The 20,250-nt window shown below is 37.7% G+C and overlaps 1 protein-coding gene across 2 annotated transcripts in view; it reads right to left on the reverse strand.

Annotated features, from left to right (window-relative positions):
• Window positions 1–20,250, reverse strand: part of ZFAND3 (zinc finger, AN1-type domain 3) — a 222,268-nt gene that overhangs the window by 59,123 nt on the left and 142,895 nt on the right. For both annotated transcript variants that reach the window (XM_015419808.1, XM_015419809.1), the window contains exon 4: window positions 4,502–4,681. In XM_015419808.1, the coding sequence (XP_015275294.1) occupies window positions 4,502–4,681 (180 nt within the window). The remainder of the gene's footprint in view (window positions 1–4,501; window positions 4,682–20,250) is intronic.

A 20,250-nucleotide genomic window follows, 5' to 3' on the forward strand; every position in this document is an offset into this window, starting at 1 on the left:
AGAAGGGGATGAAAGGCTCAGACCAAATGAAATTGTTCTAGTAGATGGCATGACCTTTTAATAAAGTACACAAGACTTCCCTACTCTAATAAGCACATTCTGAAGGAGAGCTTAAGAGAGAAAATATTTCAGCTCCTTCTCTTCTATCCGTATGATCAACGCTTTACAGGCAGTCACCTGCTAGGAAGCCCAACAAATCACCTGAAGACAATACAGCCTAAATGGATTCCAGAGTTGGTGAAAACATTAATGTCAACATGCCCTGAAAAACGGAATAGTTAAGAAGGAAGACAGGAAATAACAGAAAGACATATTTGAATAGTAAACACTGGAACACAAGAGAATGTACATCAACAGCAATTAAATTATGTTTAGCAAGACAACAGTGGTAAACTCAGAGGAGTATGGGTCTAAGAAAACAGCCCAGTGATCAAGTTAAGAAAGGAAGAACTTCATATCATTTTCATTTCAAGAACTACTTAAGGAACTGCCCCCCTCCAGTGAAACCTTGAGACCAAGGAGCAAAAAATGCTCACAAACCAAATGGTCTGAACAAAGGTTTATGTGTATGTGTCAGATGTGCACCGGGACTATTTGACATCAAGAAGATTCATGTTTGGCTACTTTTGGGAGCAGTGCTGGAAACAGCATTAACTCTCAGTGTAAAATCAGCAACTGGCCAAAATTTAAATAAGAATTTGTAGGACTTTAGGTAGACCTTCCGATACTGATTCTTCCGGAGATAAAACTGTAATGTTCCCTCTAAGCTGTGCACATGAGCAGCAGCTCCTTAACACAGGTAACCCTGCTCAGCAGCAATCTGGAGCCGGGCAGGGTCCTGCACTGCCCATTGCTCAGTAGGGAAAAAAATTAGAGTGAACATTGAATGCAAGTATCATTGAAAGATACTTTTCACTCACAAGAAAGGTTAGTAAAATTATAGAAGTGCATGCAATCACATTAAATATCCTGCTAGATCCAATGACTGCAGAACAATAATTATAGGCCTTTTCCCCCTTCCAGAATATTTTCACTATTCAGAAAAAGTTACTTAAAATTCTTCCCAGTCAATGCCATTAATATGATAGTTCCTTATTGTAGCATGATGAATAAAATGGCTTATTTATAGTCTGTTTATCCTGTAAGGTAATTAACAATGGCTAGCACCTGGATGAATTGTTTTAGAAGGGAGGGGAAAAGGTCACAAAGGGCTGCTGTCTGATTTCTAAAGACAACACTAGTCTAATCTATTTGCACGTTGATAGGAATTAACTTAATGATCTCCCACATCGGTTTTCAGTGAAATACAAGGAAATCCATTCAGTAAAGCACACAGCTGTACATCATCACACTGTACTGAAAAATATCCATCTTAAGAAACAATGCTATAATGAAAGCAGTGTTCACATTATAGAACTCTCTACAAAACAAAATAAATAATGGGGGAAAGCCACCCTTAAATTAAAATCAAAAAAGACATTTAAAGTTTGGGCATTCTTCATTATGGGAAAGAACCTTCCACATTGAGACCATCATCAATCAGAAAAGCTCCATCTGCTGTATAATTAGCTCTGATAAATGACACTAATTTGAGCTACATTAGAGAACTAGTGTTGGTGGGGGAGAAGAGAGATAGCTAGAACTGTAAATAAATCTAACCACTGTGTTTCACTTACAGCCATCCCAGCAGGAAGTCATAAAGAATTTTTATAGGTAATATTTTCAGATGTGCTGCTGGCTAGGCTGCCTAATATCTATCATCTTGGAGTATGCATTAGTGTGTGTACAGAAGCCTAGAACAGGAAAACATATTTTTAAAATAAGTTTCCCCCTTCGTATATCTTTACAGTCAAACTCCTCGCTGAAAATTTTCTGATAAAAAGCCTTGCCTAGTAAAGCAGCTGTTCAATATCTCAGAAGATTTCAGGCATGGTCATGGAAAAACCAAGTTATCTTGCAGCACCTGCAGATAAAGGTATTGGAAAAACTGATCCCAAGAAGAAAATCTGGGCACAGAGAATGGATTTTGCCAATGCAGGTAGATGAAACAGTGGACACTGCTGTTCAGTAAGAGCAGCAGTTTTGTCAGTTAAGACCAAAACTGAGAGCAACCCAAATCAGTGTTGCTGGTTACTTAGGGACAAATATCCCAGCACTGGCAGGATGCATTGTTAGTATCAAGTACAAAAATGCTAGCTGGATGCTTCTTCAGGATTTTGTCCATTAAAGTTAACAGAAGGCAGCTCAAAACTGCATACATTTGATATTTCATTTGAGTAGTATAGATTTTTATGCTTGCAATTTAGTACTGCATCTGTCCCAGAATTCTATCACAAGATCATGCACATGCTATGACACTGACACATCTATAGATGACCTTAGAGTTTGGAGTGTGACTAAAGAACATGACTGATGAGTTCAGAAAGTCCTAAACACTACTAGATTTGCAAGTTTAACTCAAAGAAAGCTGTTCAGTGGTGAGGGGTAGTAAATTACACTGGAAAAATTATCTCTAAATTGTCCACAACAAGAGACTTTTTGGACAGAAAAGTGAGTGGTGTTTGAGATGTATTATGAATAGTTATTGGCCAGAAAATACAGTGACCTGAAAAATCAGACAAACTAAGGATATTTGTGATCTGAAATTAATAGATTACTGGAATTATAGACATGAACTCACAGTTATAGTGATCTTTAAGTAGTGGTAATCAGTGTTCCCTCTAAGCTGAGTTAGTGTGTAGCTCACAGTTTTTTAGCCTCTGGCTCACACATTTTTCTCTTAGCTCAGGAAGGATGGCTCCAGAGCAAACTAATGTATGCAGTAGCCAAATCGTTTTCTCACAACTTTAATGTCGGTAGCTCACAAAGTAGAATTTTTGCTCAAAAGACTCCACAGCTTAGAGGAAGCATTGGTAGTAATACCTACTAACATCCACAGAGAAATGCTGCAGAAAATTCAGGAAGGTCATCTAGGCATTGGAAAGTGCAAAAAAAAGAAAGAAAAAGAAAAGAAAAGAAAAGAAAAGGCTCAAGAAGTAATGTATTAATCAAGACACAGGAAATATGGTAGAAAATTGTTCCACCGAGTTTCCAAAGAGCCTATCAAAAAGCAGACAGTGATTTGTTTACATGGCATTCCAAAGAGGTAGTCACAGACTATATTCAGAAATACGCACACTGACAAGTACCACCAGAAAACCAGCGATCGCCAGCCTGAATGGGATATTTGCATGACATGGGATTCAGAATGAAGTTTTCAGTAAGAACGACTCACAATTTTCCTTAATACAATTCAGGTATTGTGCCAAAGATTAGGTTAGATGTGGTGTGCTGAAAATAATTTTCAGAACTTTCAGAAATATCTGTCCTAAAAGTAAAAAAATCAGAGATAGAAAGATTCTGATAGTGGAAGTGATTTGTATAAGTTTATGCTGTATTATAGGAGCATGCCCTTAGAGAATAGTTGGTCCTTACTTAACCTTTAATGAGAAGGAAGCTGAAATAAAATCATTACTTTGACAAGAGAGCTTTTGATCTTCCAGAATTTAAGACCAGAACACCCAGTTTGTTCCACTTGTACGTGGGATGCAAAAGTGACAATTGTGGAACAGCCATATCCAAGGCATTGTGCAATCCAGACAGCTAATGGAAACTTCCTGTGTCATAAAACTAGTGATACAAGACCTATCATAGGGTGTGCCTGAGGTCTCAGAAAGCATTGGGTTACAGTTTTAGTCAACTGACAGTATATTCAATGAAGAGGAATGGGACCATCGGTAGGAAGACCCATCCATGAACCAATATTGAGAAATTAAAACAGAAAGATAAAACTTCCAGAATGATTTAGAGATATACTAACATATGGTAACATTAACTGGTGAAGGCCATTCTATAATTTTCATTATGTAATTTATGTATGATTTTTAATTTTATATATGATTTTACTTTGTTATTGTATAAGAGTTGAGAGATATATAGTGACAGAAGGTATTGTTTAGAGACATTGCATTGTATTTAACAGTGTTAGGGAGCTGGTAAAATCACATTGACCTCAGTTCTAGAACAAGGCTTAGAGACTGCTGTACAAGAAATTAGTCTTCCCTTTGTATTAACACTTTTTAAACTCAATCGTCATGCTGGTAGTCTGTCTGTGAATCCAGAAATAATACAATTACCAGCAATCCATACATGGTGCTTATATTGCACACTATGTAGCTATTAATCACTGCACCAATATTTTTATAATTAATGATACAGTGATAAATAGTATCAGTCAATAATAGTATCAGTCAAACTGAATTCAGAACAATTAGTCATGTTCATTCAGGATATGAAAATAACTTTGTTCCTGTGGTCACCCTACAATTAATGTATTACTGTCTCTTTTCTGTACTTTTACTTACAGTCTGCTACATTCCTACAGGGACCAGAAACTAAATTCACTAGGGAAAAAATGCAGAATTCAGTTGGTTTGCCTACTCCTCTGGGACTGTGCACTTACATTCCTCTTTGCTTGTTGAAGTTACATTCAGTTCTGTCGAAAGTTGCTGGTTGGAGTTAACAGTCTGCGTAGATAGTGAGGTATTACTGTTGTCACTATTTAATTCTCCAGAGAACAAATCCGATTGGATGTTGCTTGTGCTGGGAGTGGATTCATCGTCTGTCTGCTTCTTTTGAAAATCTGGTAAGACATAATGTTGGGGAAATGGAATAATGAGATACCTGAAACCATTACAGGATCACAAAACTTTGCAACATGCAGAATACATACTGTAGGTTAGATGTTATTTATGACTTCTATAAGGTAAAGTGTGCTGTTGAGTTGCAACCAACTTATGGCAAACGCAAACCCATGAAGTTCTACCTTGTGGATTTTAAAGGCAAGTGATGAGCAGAGATGGTTTTCCACTGCCTTCCTTTGCATAGCACCACCAGTCTTTCTTCATTCAAGTATTGACTTCTACAGAGTTCATAATTTCAAAATTTTATTCCTTAACTGATTTGATCCTAGTTTCAGTTCTCTTTTTAATTATGAAATTCTATATAACAGAACAAAAAAAGCAGCCATTAAAGCTGAGCTTCAAAGGGAGGGAACTTTTCATGAACATTTTTGTTCATGCTGAAGAGTTCCACTCCATTAATGCTTTTTTCAGCTGCTGCACTTTTTGAGAAGCAAGCAAGAGTCGTCACTTAAAAAAGCATTGCTCTTACTCATAACTGGCTTAATTTGCCCACAGTGATGTTAACATATTGTTAGATCTCATTGGTTATGTGGTGATATCTTATTCACTATATGATTTACAATCGACTGAGTGCCAATGTGATGAATTTAGGAAGCAAGCACCACTCTCAGTTATCACCAGTAACTTCCACCATGTAGCCAAATCAGGCCTTGTAATGTTATGAATCAGATATGGTTATGAGGTGATATCTTGTTCATTGTACGATTTGCAACTGAGTGCCAATGTGATGAATTTAGGAAGCAAGCACCACTCTCACTTAGTTATCACTACTAACTTCCATCCTGTAGCCAAATCAGGCTTTGTAATGTGTGAAATCATTCACATAACTAATTCAATATGACAATGACACAGTAATGAAGGAAGAAAGATCAGAAAAGTTGAAACAATAACCACAAACATTAATAGCAAAATATATTGTCGAAGGCTTTCATGGTCGGAGTTCATTAGCTGTTGTAGATTTTCCAGGCCACATGGCCTTGGTCTTGGCCAAGACCATGGCCATACAGCCTTGGAAAATCTACAACTAATTAATAGCAAACATTTTTACAACTTAAGATTTTGGAGAAAATACTTTGGCCACGTAAAAGCAAAAATTAAATACTTAATACAAAAATTAAAACAGGTCAGCATGTAACATATGTCTAGTTATTATCAGAAATTTAACTAGCACTAATAAATGTGTAGCAGCTGTTCACACTGACATTGGGGAGATATCCCCAGAGTGCTCTAGTCAACCACAGTATCTAACCATCACTTTTTCCACCAAGGGGAAATTAATTCAAAATATCTAATTTAAGCCAAATGCCAACACAGTTGGGTTTCAGGACTACCAGTGTTTAAAGATCATATTGTTGTAACCACTGTTCCCTCTAAGCTGAGTTAGTGTGAGCTAGCTCACAGTTTTTTAGCCTCCAGCTCACACATTTTTGTTTTAGCTTAGGAAGGATAGCTCCAGAGCAAACTAATTTATGCAGTAGCCAAATCACTGGCTCACAACTTTAATGCCGTAGCTCACAAAGTAGAATTTTTGCTCACAAGACTCCACAGCTTAGAGCAGGGGTATCAAACATGAGGCCCGGGGGCCGGATCAGGCCCCCAGAGGACTTCTCTTAGGCCCGCAGGGGAACTGGCTGTCTTCTGCTTCTTCTTCCAGTTCTTCTGCTGCTGCGTCATCGTAGGTTTGCAGTTTACAGATACACACCTGAACAGCACACTCAAGATTGCAACAGCACAGACATTTTGATGCAATAACTCAGAGCAAGAGATGTCAGTTATCAGACACTGTTAAATAAATGTTTTAAGCATGATTTTAAGTAAAAAAAACCCATTTGTGTCTGTGTCCTTTATAAAGTTTATATCTCTGCCACCTGGCATTACATTTTGTGACACACATAGCCTGGCTCAACAGGGTCTCATTTATGTCAGATCTGGCCCTCGTAACAAATGAGTTCACCCCTGGCTTAGAGGGAGAATTGGTTATAACCTGAACAGTGACAATGGTTTGAACTAAGCCAAACAATAAACTATTTTTCACAGAATTTTAGTGAGGTTTTAAGGACATTATTCTGAGTTATCCTTTACCCTCAGTAGCCAAACTGTACCAGTTGTATTTTTGTTTATACAGATTCAGATGAGATGTTCAACAACATCATGTTAACATTTGCTTTGTGGGATCACTCACATATCTAACTAAAGAAAGGAAATAGCAGCAAGGAGAAACTAGGTCACTGAACAGGACCAAGAAGACTGAATATCTGCATTCTGTCTTAAAAATGTCTATCCAACAGAAATGGGCAGTTCTGACCAGAACCTAAAAATATTTAGTATGGCCCTAGTTTGAACACATCTACTGGAAACTAAGAATTTTTTTTACACACTAGTGCTCTCCACTATTAATGGTCAAGCTGCAGCAACAGCTGGGCCTGAACTAAATTTGGGCAATGTTTAATGAATATTTCTTTACATTTCAATCTAATATTCTGCTATCCTGATTGTCCTGGTTCTTTGGTTGACCACAAAAGACTAACAACTGCTTCAGAGACTTTTTGTGTGTGTCAAACTACGACATGCAAGTGTGTGGGGTCAGATGTTCACACCTCAATATCATAGTATAAACCAGTGTGCCATTTATAAATTATGTATGTGTATTTTATACATACAAATTGTTTCCCACATATACCCTAAATAAGGCTTAATTATAACTTTTGCCATAGATGCAAGATAAAAATGCCAGAAGTTTAATTAAATGACCAATCTAGAGAGAACATCAATTCAATTGAATATTGTGGATTTAGTGAAAAAAGCAATCCTCATAGTACACTGAAATTTCAGCAAGCCAGGAAGTTTTGCAACAAGCTCCATGGATGAGGGGAGTGAGGTAGTAGGAAAAGAAATTGTGCCTGTGAGCGAAACAAGCTATGTTTGTGCTCGGAGTTTAATGGTGGCTTGTGGTATTTTTTAAAAACGTGGAGATTTATTGACTTGGTTCTAAGATTATAGTATCTCATTTGAATCCAGTTTTTAATCTGTGAACTAATACTGAATTTAACCATGGTATGAAATAACCATTCAATGTACTTGGCTTACTTTTGGATGAAAAATATCAATGATAATTCTTCCTGCCATTTATTGCCAAAAGACATTAATAACTCACCTCATGATATCAGATAATAATCTACCTTCAACATAATCTCTTTGATAATAACAAATATTTATGCACCATTTTATCCAACCTTTACATAAAAGACAAAACTTCTAGAACTGGATCTTTTCTTGCTTTCTAAATATTTCCATTTTAAAATCACACACACAAAAAACAAGGTACAACCTTCTCTAAAGCTTTAATTAAATGTCATTAAATGATTTTGCCACCATCTTAAGTATATTTTAAATATCAAACAATAAACCACCAAAAATGGAACTGTACCATTTTTATATTTACCATAAAGAATTCAACTAGTAATGTGCCAATACTAGCATCAAACAACATTTCATTATAAAGAATTCAAGTTCCAACGTGCCAATACTGGAATCAAGTAAAATTTTTATCAACCTAAGAATTTAAGAATTCAAAGCTTAAAACATTTTTTTACTTTGAGTTTGTATTTCTTGATATGTAAAATATTGAACCTGATTATTTATGTAGAAAATGTCTATGCCACTTCTCCAAGGAATCTGTCCTAATTTTTTTTTACTTGGAAGAATAACAACAATTGTTAAGGAGATTCTGCAGAGAAAACATCTGAAAGGAAAAACAAACAACCAAACCTATACATAGAACCTTTTTGATCACAGGCTACATTAGTAGTACAATGTAACCATTATTTACTGATGAAAACAAAAACAAACTCACAACAGGAAAAACCTGCATCTGTCAAAGAATCTAGACATTACAGGCAATATTGGAACATGCCATCTTCTGCAGGTTAACAAAATGTTAGCATGAGCTAGATAGATTCAAAGTGGGGGATAGACAAATGCTGTTACTTAGGCATAGTTGTCAAGTCCTGGCTCAACCAGCCAAAGTCCTGGCTGCCTCTATAGAGAAGATGGGAGTAGCTTTTCCATCACCACCACTTCAGTCAAGTTTGCAACTTGGCTCACTAGAAGTAGCACGTTAAATGCCAGCTAAACGACCAAGTCACCTGCATGCATTTGGTGCCAAAGAACTTCCAAAGTTCATTGCCAGCAAGGATGCTCCTACTTTGACTTACTGAGTAGGGAGAGAGAAACACAAACCAGCCTTTGTACTGTATATTCTCTTTCCTTAATGGATAGAATCAATTAATCTTTAAAGGATAAATCAATCTGATTTTTATTATATGGAATAAATCAGAATGATTTCAGGGATTTTATAAACATAGTTGGGTATTCATGTGGTCCTCTATATAGTCAGTGCAACCTGTAGTAAGAGCACGGGTAGCTGAATGATGACAAGTGAGCTTAAATGGGTACCAGTGCTACCACCAAATGAAAAGATATTTTGGACATTCAACATGTCACATGGGAGGAAAGGATGGAGAGGCCTGGGGGCGGGAATAGCTCTCCCCATTTTTTCCTGAGACTTTTCCCCCTTCATTTTTCCTGATGGAAAAATTGGGAAATTTGAGGGTCCACAAAACACACACACACTCCTCTTATGCGTTTTTCCTTTTGGAATGAGTGAAATGTTTTTTAAGACAAGGTTTTATTCAAAACAAGTAATATGAAGAAGTTTATTTAAGATATCCACCACATTAGATAACAATGATTCATACATATATATGGTAGATATGTGTTTTCATGAATTTTGATTTAAAAGTGTAGTTAATTTTGGCAACAACTAATGTACTACAATGGAGCTGCGGTGGCTCAAGTGGTTAAGACGCTGAACTGCAGGCTGTAGAAGTTCAGCAGTTCAAGACTCGGGTGCCGCAAGACGGGGTGAGCTCCTGTCTCTAGTTCCAGCTCCTGCCAACCTAGCAGTTCGAAAGCAAGAAATTGCAAGTAGATAAATAGGTACCACTTCGGTGGGAAGGTAACAGCGTTCCGTGCGCCTTGGTGTTTAGTCATGCTGGCCACATGACCACGGAAATGTCTTCGGACAGCGCTGGCTCTTCGACTTTGAAACGGAGATGAGCACTGCAACCCTAGAGTCGGATTCGACTGGCTTTTGAGCAAGGGAACCTTTACTTTAAACTGAATTAGTTTGTGCGAACAGAGATACAGAATTAAGGACAATGCCTACTGACACAGATGTGAGAGCTGAAACCCTCTTTGAGGCTATGCTAGAAGAACTACTCATACTTTCTTAAATACACCCAAACACACAGGTACTGCATTTTTATGCAACTACCTTTACAATGTTCTGAAGTTCTCATCCATGACTACTATTTATGAAGAACTGTAAAATGGAAATAGAAATCTTAAGGAAGCCGCACATCACTGGCTTGACTCTTGTATTGGTATCAACAGGAAGTCCTGCTAAATTATTAACTATTTTACAGCACATTCCTAAGGGCCAGTTGGTAAATTGCTTAGCTTAATAACTAAGCTCTCTACATGAGGGTAACTCAGAGATATATTGGCATAGTGCTTTGTCAATGACATGCCAGTGTAAACCCAAAGTCCCCGCAGCTGCAGCAGTGCAGGGGCAAGAAATGAGAAGCATCTGCGGAGAATGATAGAGATGAGAGGACTAGCTGGCATCCTAATGCTCCTCAGCCCACTTCCAGGCATTACTATCAGCAAAAATGCTAGTTTAAGTGTGCACACACCCAATGAACTCAGTTTAACAACCCCACCCCTGCACCAGTCAACACAGGCGAAATATAACAGAATACCAACTAATTCTAAAGTTAATCACATTTCTCTTAAGCATTATATAAGTCCTAGCCAGGACACCCATATCTGTGGCATGGGCTAAATCTCTGCCCTTGTATTAGGCATTAGGAATGGGCATAAATGGGAAAAATATAGTTTGTGTTGGTTCATGGTCGAACCACGAACCAAACAGGTTCATGGCCCTGCAAGGCCAGTTAAAGGGTCTGAGGTTTGCAGAAGGGTTTTCAGAAAGCTAAAAAAACAGCTGAGTGGTGGGGAGCAAGCTGCTCCCTGCTGTTCAGCTGTTTTTTTCACACTTTTTATGCAGTCCCTTTAGTTTAAGGAAACTGCAGAGAGAAGTGCTAAACAGCTGAGTGGTGGGGAGCAGAGGTCTAATGGGACCCAGTCTCTTTAAACCCCTGCTTTCTGCTCTATCCATGAACCACCACAAACTGCTTTAAAAGTTCACTGAAGTTTGTGACAGTAGACCAGTGAACTATGAACAGGGCAAAATTTGTGATGTTTGCTTCATGCCCATCCCTATCAGGCACACTTAGAACACATACATGAGGGGACATTGGTGGTAGAAACTCTAGTGAAAGGGTAATTTGTTCAAAACAGCCAAGGAAACAAACAAATATTGTCACAACATAATAGTGCTTCTGTCCTCCCTATAGGGATAGGGTACAGGCCCAGAGTAGAATGAAACCTGTATATGTCGTCTTCCACTGGATATGCATGTGCATACTCTTTTAAATGACACCTGTACTGTTTCCCCTACTCATGCTAGCTCACATACTCTTAATGGAAAACAGCCTTGATGGGATGAAATAGCAAATAAAGTGGCTCACATCATAATGTACAAAGTTTATTAGTCCTCCCTACAGAGACTGTGACCACTGAGAAAGTCATCTTGAAAACCAACCAATATCAATACTGAAGATGAAAAATAGAAGTTCCATGGAATGTGACAGTTGTGAAAGTAAACTGAGAGGGAGGCCCTGCCCCACCCCCACTCTGAGCATTCATATAGAGCTTTGCCTCTTGGGGTAGACAAGAGTTCATGGCAAAACCCCTGAACTCTTTTTAGGCTAACCCTATAAGTTTCTAAATGAGTCTCAGCATCAGTTCAACTCCCTCTAGTGTGATGTAGAGACCACGATGAAGAACTGAAACATACAGCAAATTAATAACCTCTGCAGCAGGGGTGTCGAACTCATTTGTTATGAGGGCCGGATCTGACATAAATGAGACCTTGTTGGGCCGAGCCATGTGTATCATAAAATGTAATGCCAGGTAGCAGAGATATAAACTTTATAAAGGACACAAACACAAAGGTTTTTTTTAACGTAAAATAGAAACATGTTTAAAACAGCACTCTTGCAATATTTTATTTATTTAACAGTGTCTGAAAACTGACACCTCTTGTTCTGAATTATTGCATCAAAATGTCTGTGCTGTTGCAATCCTGAGTGTGCTGTTCAGGTGTGTATCTGTAGGCTGCAAACCTACGATGACACAGCAGCAGCAGAACTGGAAGAAGAAGCAGAAGGCAGCCAGTTCCCTGATCCGGCCCCCGGGCTGCATGTTTGACACCCCTGCTGTACAGAGCTTGTCTTTCACATTTAAAAATGGACTAATGTACAAACTGATGAAGACTCACATTACTGTAATAGTTTTTTCTGTACTTGAATACAGAAAGTGATTTATCTATTTAGATTTTCTATAATTTATTCTCAAGATCTGGAAAACAAGGTTCTACCTGGAATATTGATAATAACAAAAATACCTAATTTTACATATTTCATAAAGAGGCAGAAAAGGATAGTAGTAAAAACAAATTCTTCTCACAGAAATTTAACAAGTTTGATAAACATACAAAACCACAGTTAGGCAGTATCTAAGAAACTGAGTAGTAGAAAGGAACTTCTAGTGCAATGATGTTAATAGCTCAAAAGATCATTGAAGGAAGTTTACTGACAGATACAAAATTTAATTATGCTTCCTCTTTACTTTAGACACTTCAATCAGAAAGCATGCAGGATTTCATACTGTTTTAGTTTTTTTAAAACCCCTCTATCAATTAATGTTTTTTGTACCAACAAGAATCTTCATAACCTTCACTGGAATACCCTTTTGAATATGTAGAGAAAACTTCAGAATTTCAAAAGATGTCTATTATTTTTTATTAATTTTTAGGCTAACTTATGGAGTCTTGACTGAAGTTAAGTGTTGCCTAATTTTTCAATAGTATGCAATCAAAACTGAGTCTCAGAGGGTAGCTCCATCGATCTGGAGTAGAAAAGCTAGATTGGAGTCCTGTAGCACCTTAGAGACTAACAAGATTTTGAGGGTATAAGCCTTTGAGAGTCAAAGCTCCCTTCGTCATATATGACATAACTGACAAAGGAACTTTGCCTCCTGAAAGCTTGTACCCCCCCAAATCTTGTTGGTCTCTAAGGGGCTACTGGACATGAACTGAGCTAATCAGAATTAGATTACACTTTCACGTTTACATCAAGACAAAAATTACTGAAAGAACATAACTAATGCGAAGTCCTCCTGTCAATTAAGCCTTTCTGATAACAAAAGGGAGTGTAAGAAGCCATCAACTACCAAAATTACTCTTAAATGGAATTTGAAATTTTACCTATAGCCATATGAACAAGTGTAGGGATGTGAAGGCTGCGGGGGGGGGGGGACTGGAAATTTTTAAGAAGCACTAAACCAAACAACTATGAAGGATTTTGTTTCTTCTTATAGCATGAATGAAATCTTTAAGGTAAAGTTTTACTCACTAAAAACAAAGAGTGTAAATAAGACAATCCTACAGCATTCTGTAATGTCCTATGTATACTATCTACATTTGCAAGGATATGTTTTCTGAATATGAATAATTCTGGCAACAATTAATATGCTATTATGTTTGATAATACATTTAATAATAATACTAACATTTAATAGTAAATTATTAAAAAGTTCAATATATGCAATGCTTTGGAATTAAATTGAATACCTGATCCAAAAGTGGCTTTGATAAACAAAATAAGGAACTGGCACAATAAACCATTAATAATTTTTTTATAGCAGCAAGATCCATCATACCTCTACACTGGAAATCCATAACAAAAATTGCAGAGTTACATTCTTCTAAGTCCAGTGAAGCTGAGAAGGGGTACAACTCTCCTCAGGATGTACTGACGTGTACAACATATTTCACAGAACTAAAAATAAATTTGAAGAAAACCAAAATTCTAACAAAAAATTGCTCTAAAGAAGAAATAGATAAATTGCAAAAAAGTATCAAGATGGAGATAACAGACAAAGTCAAATATTTAGGCATAAATTTGACAAAGAATAATGCACAACTATACGAGAACAATTATAAACCCTTAATAGAAGAAATCAAGAAAGACCTGAAAAAATGGCAGGATCTCCACATATCGTTGATGGGGAGAACGGCCACTATAAAAATGAATGTCCTACCTAGATTTCTGTTCCTTGCGCAAACAATTCCGATTTTAAAAAATTACAAAATATGTGAGGAATTGGAGAAAATAACAAGAAGCTTTATATGGCAAGCAAAGAGAGCGCGTATAAGATTAAAACTATTACATGATAAAAAAGAAAGAGGCGGCCTGGGACTACCAGAATGGAAATTATATTACAGAGCGGCAGCAATGACCTGGATTCGGGATTGGATTTTGCTAGAAGATAGTAGAACTTTAAAATTAGAAGGTCATGACCTACACATGGGCTGGCACGCCTATGTGTGGTATGACGAAGAGAAAAAGCAGAAACATTTTCAAAATCACATACTGAGAGATGCTCTGATAAAAGTGTGGAGAATGATGAAGGAAAAATTCTATGATAAAATACCAAGATGGGTTTCCCCTCTGGAAGCCTTCATATTACCAAACCTAATGACGGAAGAAAAAACGGCCACCTATGATAAAATACTTACAAAAGAAAACGAACTGAAAGATTTCGGAATGCTGCAAGCAATAAAGATAAATCTCACAAACTGGGAGAAGCTACAATTAAAATCTAGATTTGCGAAAGATAAAACAAGAGGCTTTACAGAAACAAATACAAATTTAGATAAAATTTGGTTATCCTCCGCAGACAAACTGATTCAAAAAATATACAACTTCTTACTAGATGACGTGTACCAAGCAGAAAAAATAAAACCGTGCATGAAGGTCTGGGAAACAGACATAGGAAATAATATAAGCATAGAGAAAATGTGGAACTCAATGAAATTATTAAGAGCCACATCATATAAAGAAAATGTTTTCAAAATGTTCCATAGGTGGCATTGGACTCCAGAGAAATTACAAAAATGCTATAAGACTGTATCAGGGAACTGCTGGAGATGTGAGAGAAATGTTGGCTCTTTCTACCACATCTGGTGGAGATGCGAAAAAATTGTAAAATTTTGGAAAACTATAAAACTACTTATCCTAGAAATACTAAATATAGACTTGAATCTGGCTCCAGAAATTTACTTATTAAATATCTTACCTGAAAATATAAAATATAATGATGCACGTTTAATATTATATATCCTCACAAGTGCCAGAATTGCCATAGCAAAACGTTGGAAATCAGACAAAATTCCAAGCAGAGAAGAATTAATCACAAATATCTTAGACATAAAAGAAATGGAAAAAACGAATATGTTTTTAGCGGGAAAAATGGACTGTGTGTTTAAGAAAAGATGGCAAAAATTTGATAATTGGTTAAAAATATATGGATAAAAAGCTCCAAAAATATTGTGAAAAATGGAAATATGAAATGTTATTTTTGTTATAAGCTGAAAATCAATAAAAATATATTAAAAAAAAAACATATTTCACAGAATGTGTGTCTTCTCTCAACTTTTAGTCTTCTTAGCATTAGGTAAGAGACAGGATATTTAGTATAAGGTGGGGGAGCCCAACGTGGCCACAACATGCACCTACATCTTTCCTGCCCCCTGAAAAATACTTTTAGAAAGCGGGAGGGACCAGGTGAGCCTTTTGCCCAGCAAGACTGGCAACCGGAGATCTTACTAGCTGTGCTGATTTTTAAAAAACATTCGCTTTGGTAGCAGCTGCTATCGCAGATAAGGATCTTCTCTCTGTGATCAAAGGTGATCTTCTCTCTGTGAAAGATAAGCTGTGTGTATGCAAGAAAATATTTTAAAGATCAAGATGGGTAGCCATGTTTGTCTGTAGCAGTAGAAAAGAGCAAGAGTCCAGAAGCACCTTAAAAACTAACATAATTCGTGGAAGGGTATGAGGTTTTGTGAGGCACTGCTCACTTCTTCAGATACAGCTAGAATGCAGCCTGGTGAAACTGCTTGTCAGCAGGTTCCACCCCACCATCAATCTAACTATGAATTACATCACACAAGAATTAAACTTCCTGGACACCACTGTACGGACACACAAGGGACACACAAGTACCACAATATACGGGAAACCAAAAGATTGGCAAACATATCTTCATGTCTCCAGCTACCACCTCAACCACTCCATTGTCTATAGCCAAGCCCTATGCTATAGTCACATCTGCTCCAAACCATCAGAGAGAAATACTCACTTGAAGGATCTACAGCAAACATTTTCGCAACTACAATATCCTCCTGATAAGAGAAAGATGATTGGAAAGGCCAGAATGATACCTAGGGACAGCTTGCTAAAAGTCAAGCCCAAAGAAAATGACAACACCATCAGTGTACCCAGCAACATCAGCCACACCATCTCAAGTTCATTCTTCTGCTCATCCTCTAATGTGATTTATGCCATCATGTGTCAGCAATGCCCTTCCACCCACTACACTGGACAAACAGGCCCATCCCTATGACAAAGAATTAATGGATATAAGTCTGACATTAGAAATGACAACATTCAAAACCCAGTGGGGGGATATTTTAACCTTCCAGGACATTCAGTGACTGACCTAAGAGTAGCAGTTCTCTAACAAAGGAATTTCAAAGGGAGATTATTAAGAGACTGCTGAATTGCAGCTGATAGTGAAGCGCAAGACAACGTATCCTCCTGGACTGAATCAAGACCTAGGTTTCTTTTCTCATTACCGATGCTGATTTCTCCATACCTACTGCGCCCCTCTACATATAACACCTAATGCAATCACACCTGCTATTGTCATTCACCTGCTATTGTCATTCGGCATCTGAAATCACTCTACTCTCAATTATAAGGACAGATGGACTCACATCCTAGCTGTACTTGAAAAAGTGAGCAGTGACTCATGAAAGTTCATATCCTGTCACAAATTTTGTTAGTCTGCAAACTGTTAGAGGACTTATTGTAGAGAAGCAACTATGGATTGGCATATCAAAGTCAGAACAAATAATTTGTGAGTAAATTAAAGGGTGCATTATCCTCACAGAAAGAGCTAAATTACTACTCTAAGCTACTGGCTGTCTCACGCATGCTGCTTTAATTACCTATTAGAAACATTATGTGTTCCTGCAGACCAATGCGGTAAGCACAGTGCAAACATAACTCTGTCAGAAGATTCTGAGAGGAGGGGACTCTAAGAAAACACTGTAAGATAAAAATTTTAAAACAAGGTGCTATTAAAGACTCAGGAAGAAAATTCTGTATGGCATCTGATTCTGTTTACAGTTAGAAAGAGAAATCAAGTATATCTATAAAACCCTAGCATGGATTTGTTAAATTATTCACCTCTATATTGGGTTTGCAAAACCATTCTTTTTTATGGATGGTCCCTTATTCTAAGAAATTAAACTTCACAGAATATCATCAACGGTCCTTCATTTCCAAAATACCACTGATCTGCTTAGATATGCACACTTCCATTATTTCTGATGTAGCATTTCGCCCTTGTAGACATCCTATGCACAGATTTAATTCAACCTATCCTTGTCATTTATTAGGAGGATTTTTTTTAAAAATGTAATATAGACTAAAATACTGTGGAAGATATGAATTAATGGAAGTTGTCAAGATCCAGCATGGAAATATGAGGACAACTGAAAACATTACAATAGCAAAAATATGAATGGGTTGCTGAGAACATTTGAGGGTAAAAAAAATCCCTGCAGAGCCCTGACCTGGATAGCCCAGGCAAGCCCAATGATGTCAGATCTTGGAAGCTAAACAGGGCTGACCCTGGCAAGTATTTGGATGGGAGACCTCTAAAGAACACCAGGGCTGGGAGGCAGAGGCAGGCTATCAAGCCACTTCTGTGAATGTCCTCTATGCCACAGTAGGAGTTGCCAGCGGTCTACAGGTGTACACACGCACACACACACAAATACACAAATGCAAAAATACCAAAAAAATCCCTGCAGAGACAGACAAATGGTTTTCTGAGAAGGCCCTGTAAAAACATGGCTATCAGAAACCTACCACATCATGCATTCCAATCACTGATGTAGAATACCCATACCTGAAAGCATCTCTGACAAATACCTGTCAAACCTTTCAGTCACATGGTTTTGGAAAGGAAGTGAAATGGCCTGTGACAAGAAGTGAATTCAGAATGGGCACACTACCAACTACCTTAGGATAAGGAAGACACTGCACAAGTTACATGAATTATGTCTGTCTTCAGGCTGGCACATGGTTCAATTTACTGCCTATTTGATCTTAGACAAATACCGAAAAATAGTCCATGACAACATGAATGCCACTATGTTATTGCCAGGGGGTACAATCGGTCAGTGCTTGCAGGAGATCTGCTTGTCCTCTAGTCCAGTAGATGACAGGGGCAAATCTAGCAGCACAGAAAATCTTTATCAATAACTGCAGGTATAACCATATTTTTGTTTTTTTAAACAGCTACTGCTACTTAATGCTTAAATTTAATTTTAAATATTTTTCATCATTATTGGCTTGCCTTGGTGTTCCATAATAAAATCCAAAAGAAAAGACTTCTTGGTAAATAATTCACATTTACAGAAACCTTACCCACTATTAAAAGTTATATAATTCATTACTTTAAAAAAATGTCAATGTCATTGTAACATAAAGTCTGTTCTTATGTCTATGTTGTTTTTATAATTTAATATCATATCTGTTGATTAAGTGAATACCTTAAATATGTGATCGTAATGTAACAACTCAAATGTCCACTACTACACTAGCCTATCAATTTAAAGTGTTTTTACTGTAAAAAAAGTACTAGATTAAGAAAGCTGACTTCAAACACTTCAACTTCCCCACCCCCACTGGCTCATGTGTGTGGGATTTTCAGCACACTGTCATTTTGCTTACATTTTTGCATTCCATAGGTATCGTACTATTGCAATCTTTGTTCTTGGACTGAGTAACAGCACTCTTAATTTAGTTTCACTAGTTCTAGAAATCCATAGAGGCCCTTACAATAACTGTGTTTGCAAGAAATCTTCTTACTAAAACATGACCAAAAACGGTTAGATTTCATTGCTGTTAAAAAACCCAAAGAACAACAGCACCGTCGCTTACATATTTTTTGTATTGTCTTAAATTTAAGGGCTGAAGATAAAGTTTACATTATGTTATCCCATGTAAGGAAAGGTAGCATTAATTTCAATCTATATGTTTCAATTATTTTTCCAGAACCATAATTTACATAAGTACAATGACCCCGTCTATCAGGAGGGGTCGTTTCCACCGTCAAGGGACCCCACAGGGGTACCCCAGGAGTCCATACCAGGCAACTTGACGTAAGTGGACACAAGGTTGGAAGCCAGGACTGGCAGGCCCTATAATCATGCCTAGGATATAACCCTGGAAAAAGCACAAGATCTTGCCTTGACAGCTGCGACTACCCCCATGCTGCTGACATCTGCATACACAAGACAATGGACCTGCCTTGCCCCAGAGTAACTTTTTTCAATCTCAAGTGCTAATCCCATCAATCTGATCTCATCTTCCCCCTCATGCATTTCTTTGACAATGACAAGTCCTCACTTTTACACATTTCCCACACCCCAAGACCAGGTGGTTCATCAAGCAGTACTGTTTTCATTTTGATTAGTTTAAATTAGCAATCCATTAGTCTTCCAAACCCCAGAAAACTAATCAGGACCACAGCCCAAAAGCTAATTTCCATGTAGAAGAGACCTCTGGCGGTGGCACAGTGGGTATATCCCACTGTTTTAACATCCGAACTGTGTTAGTTCGAGCCCCGCGCTGGTGTGAGCAGCCAGCCTGTTGTCCCTAGCTCATTGTCCACCCAGCGATCCGAAAGCTTCGGCAAGTAGATAAAATGGGAACCACTTCTTAGAGAGGGTGGGCACACCAATCTCCCTTGTGGGAGGGGCTTAGCTGACGGTCGGGACTTCCTGATTGAGGTCGGAAAAAGGAAAAAGAACTTCTCGGCTACAAAAATCCCTGCAGTAGATGTCTCCGGCCAGGCCGTGGCAGTGTGGCGATGTGACATACGGGTCCTGAAGCCTGGTCGACGAGCAGCCGTTGGAAAATGACTGAGCCAAGCCAGAAGACGTTTACACCGTGCAGTGACAGTGTGTGCAATTAAAAATGAATATATGTTGTCCTCCCTATCCCCTTTGAACATTGTTAGTCCCCTGTCTAATGTGTAAATGTACATCACTTTGAGCCCACTGGGGAAAGTGATTAATAAATTGAAAGTATTATTATTATTATTATTATTATTATTATTATTAATTATTTATTTAGACATTTTTACCCCGCCCTCCCCGCAAGCGGGCTCAGGGTGGCTTACA

The sequence above is a fragment of the Gekko japonicus genome, unplaced genomic scaffold (assembly GCF_001447785.1).
Source record: "Gekko japonicus isolate JY-2015 unplaced genomic scaffold, Gekko_japonicus_V1.1 scaffold2451, whole genome shotgun sequence".
Taxonomy (NCBI): domain Eukaryota; kingdom Metazoa; phylum Chordata; class Lepidosauria; order Squamata; family Gekkonidae; genus Gekko; species Gekko japonicus.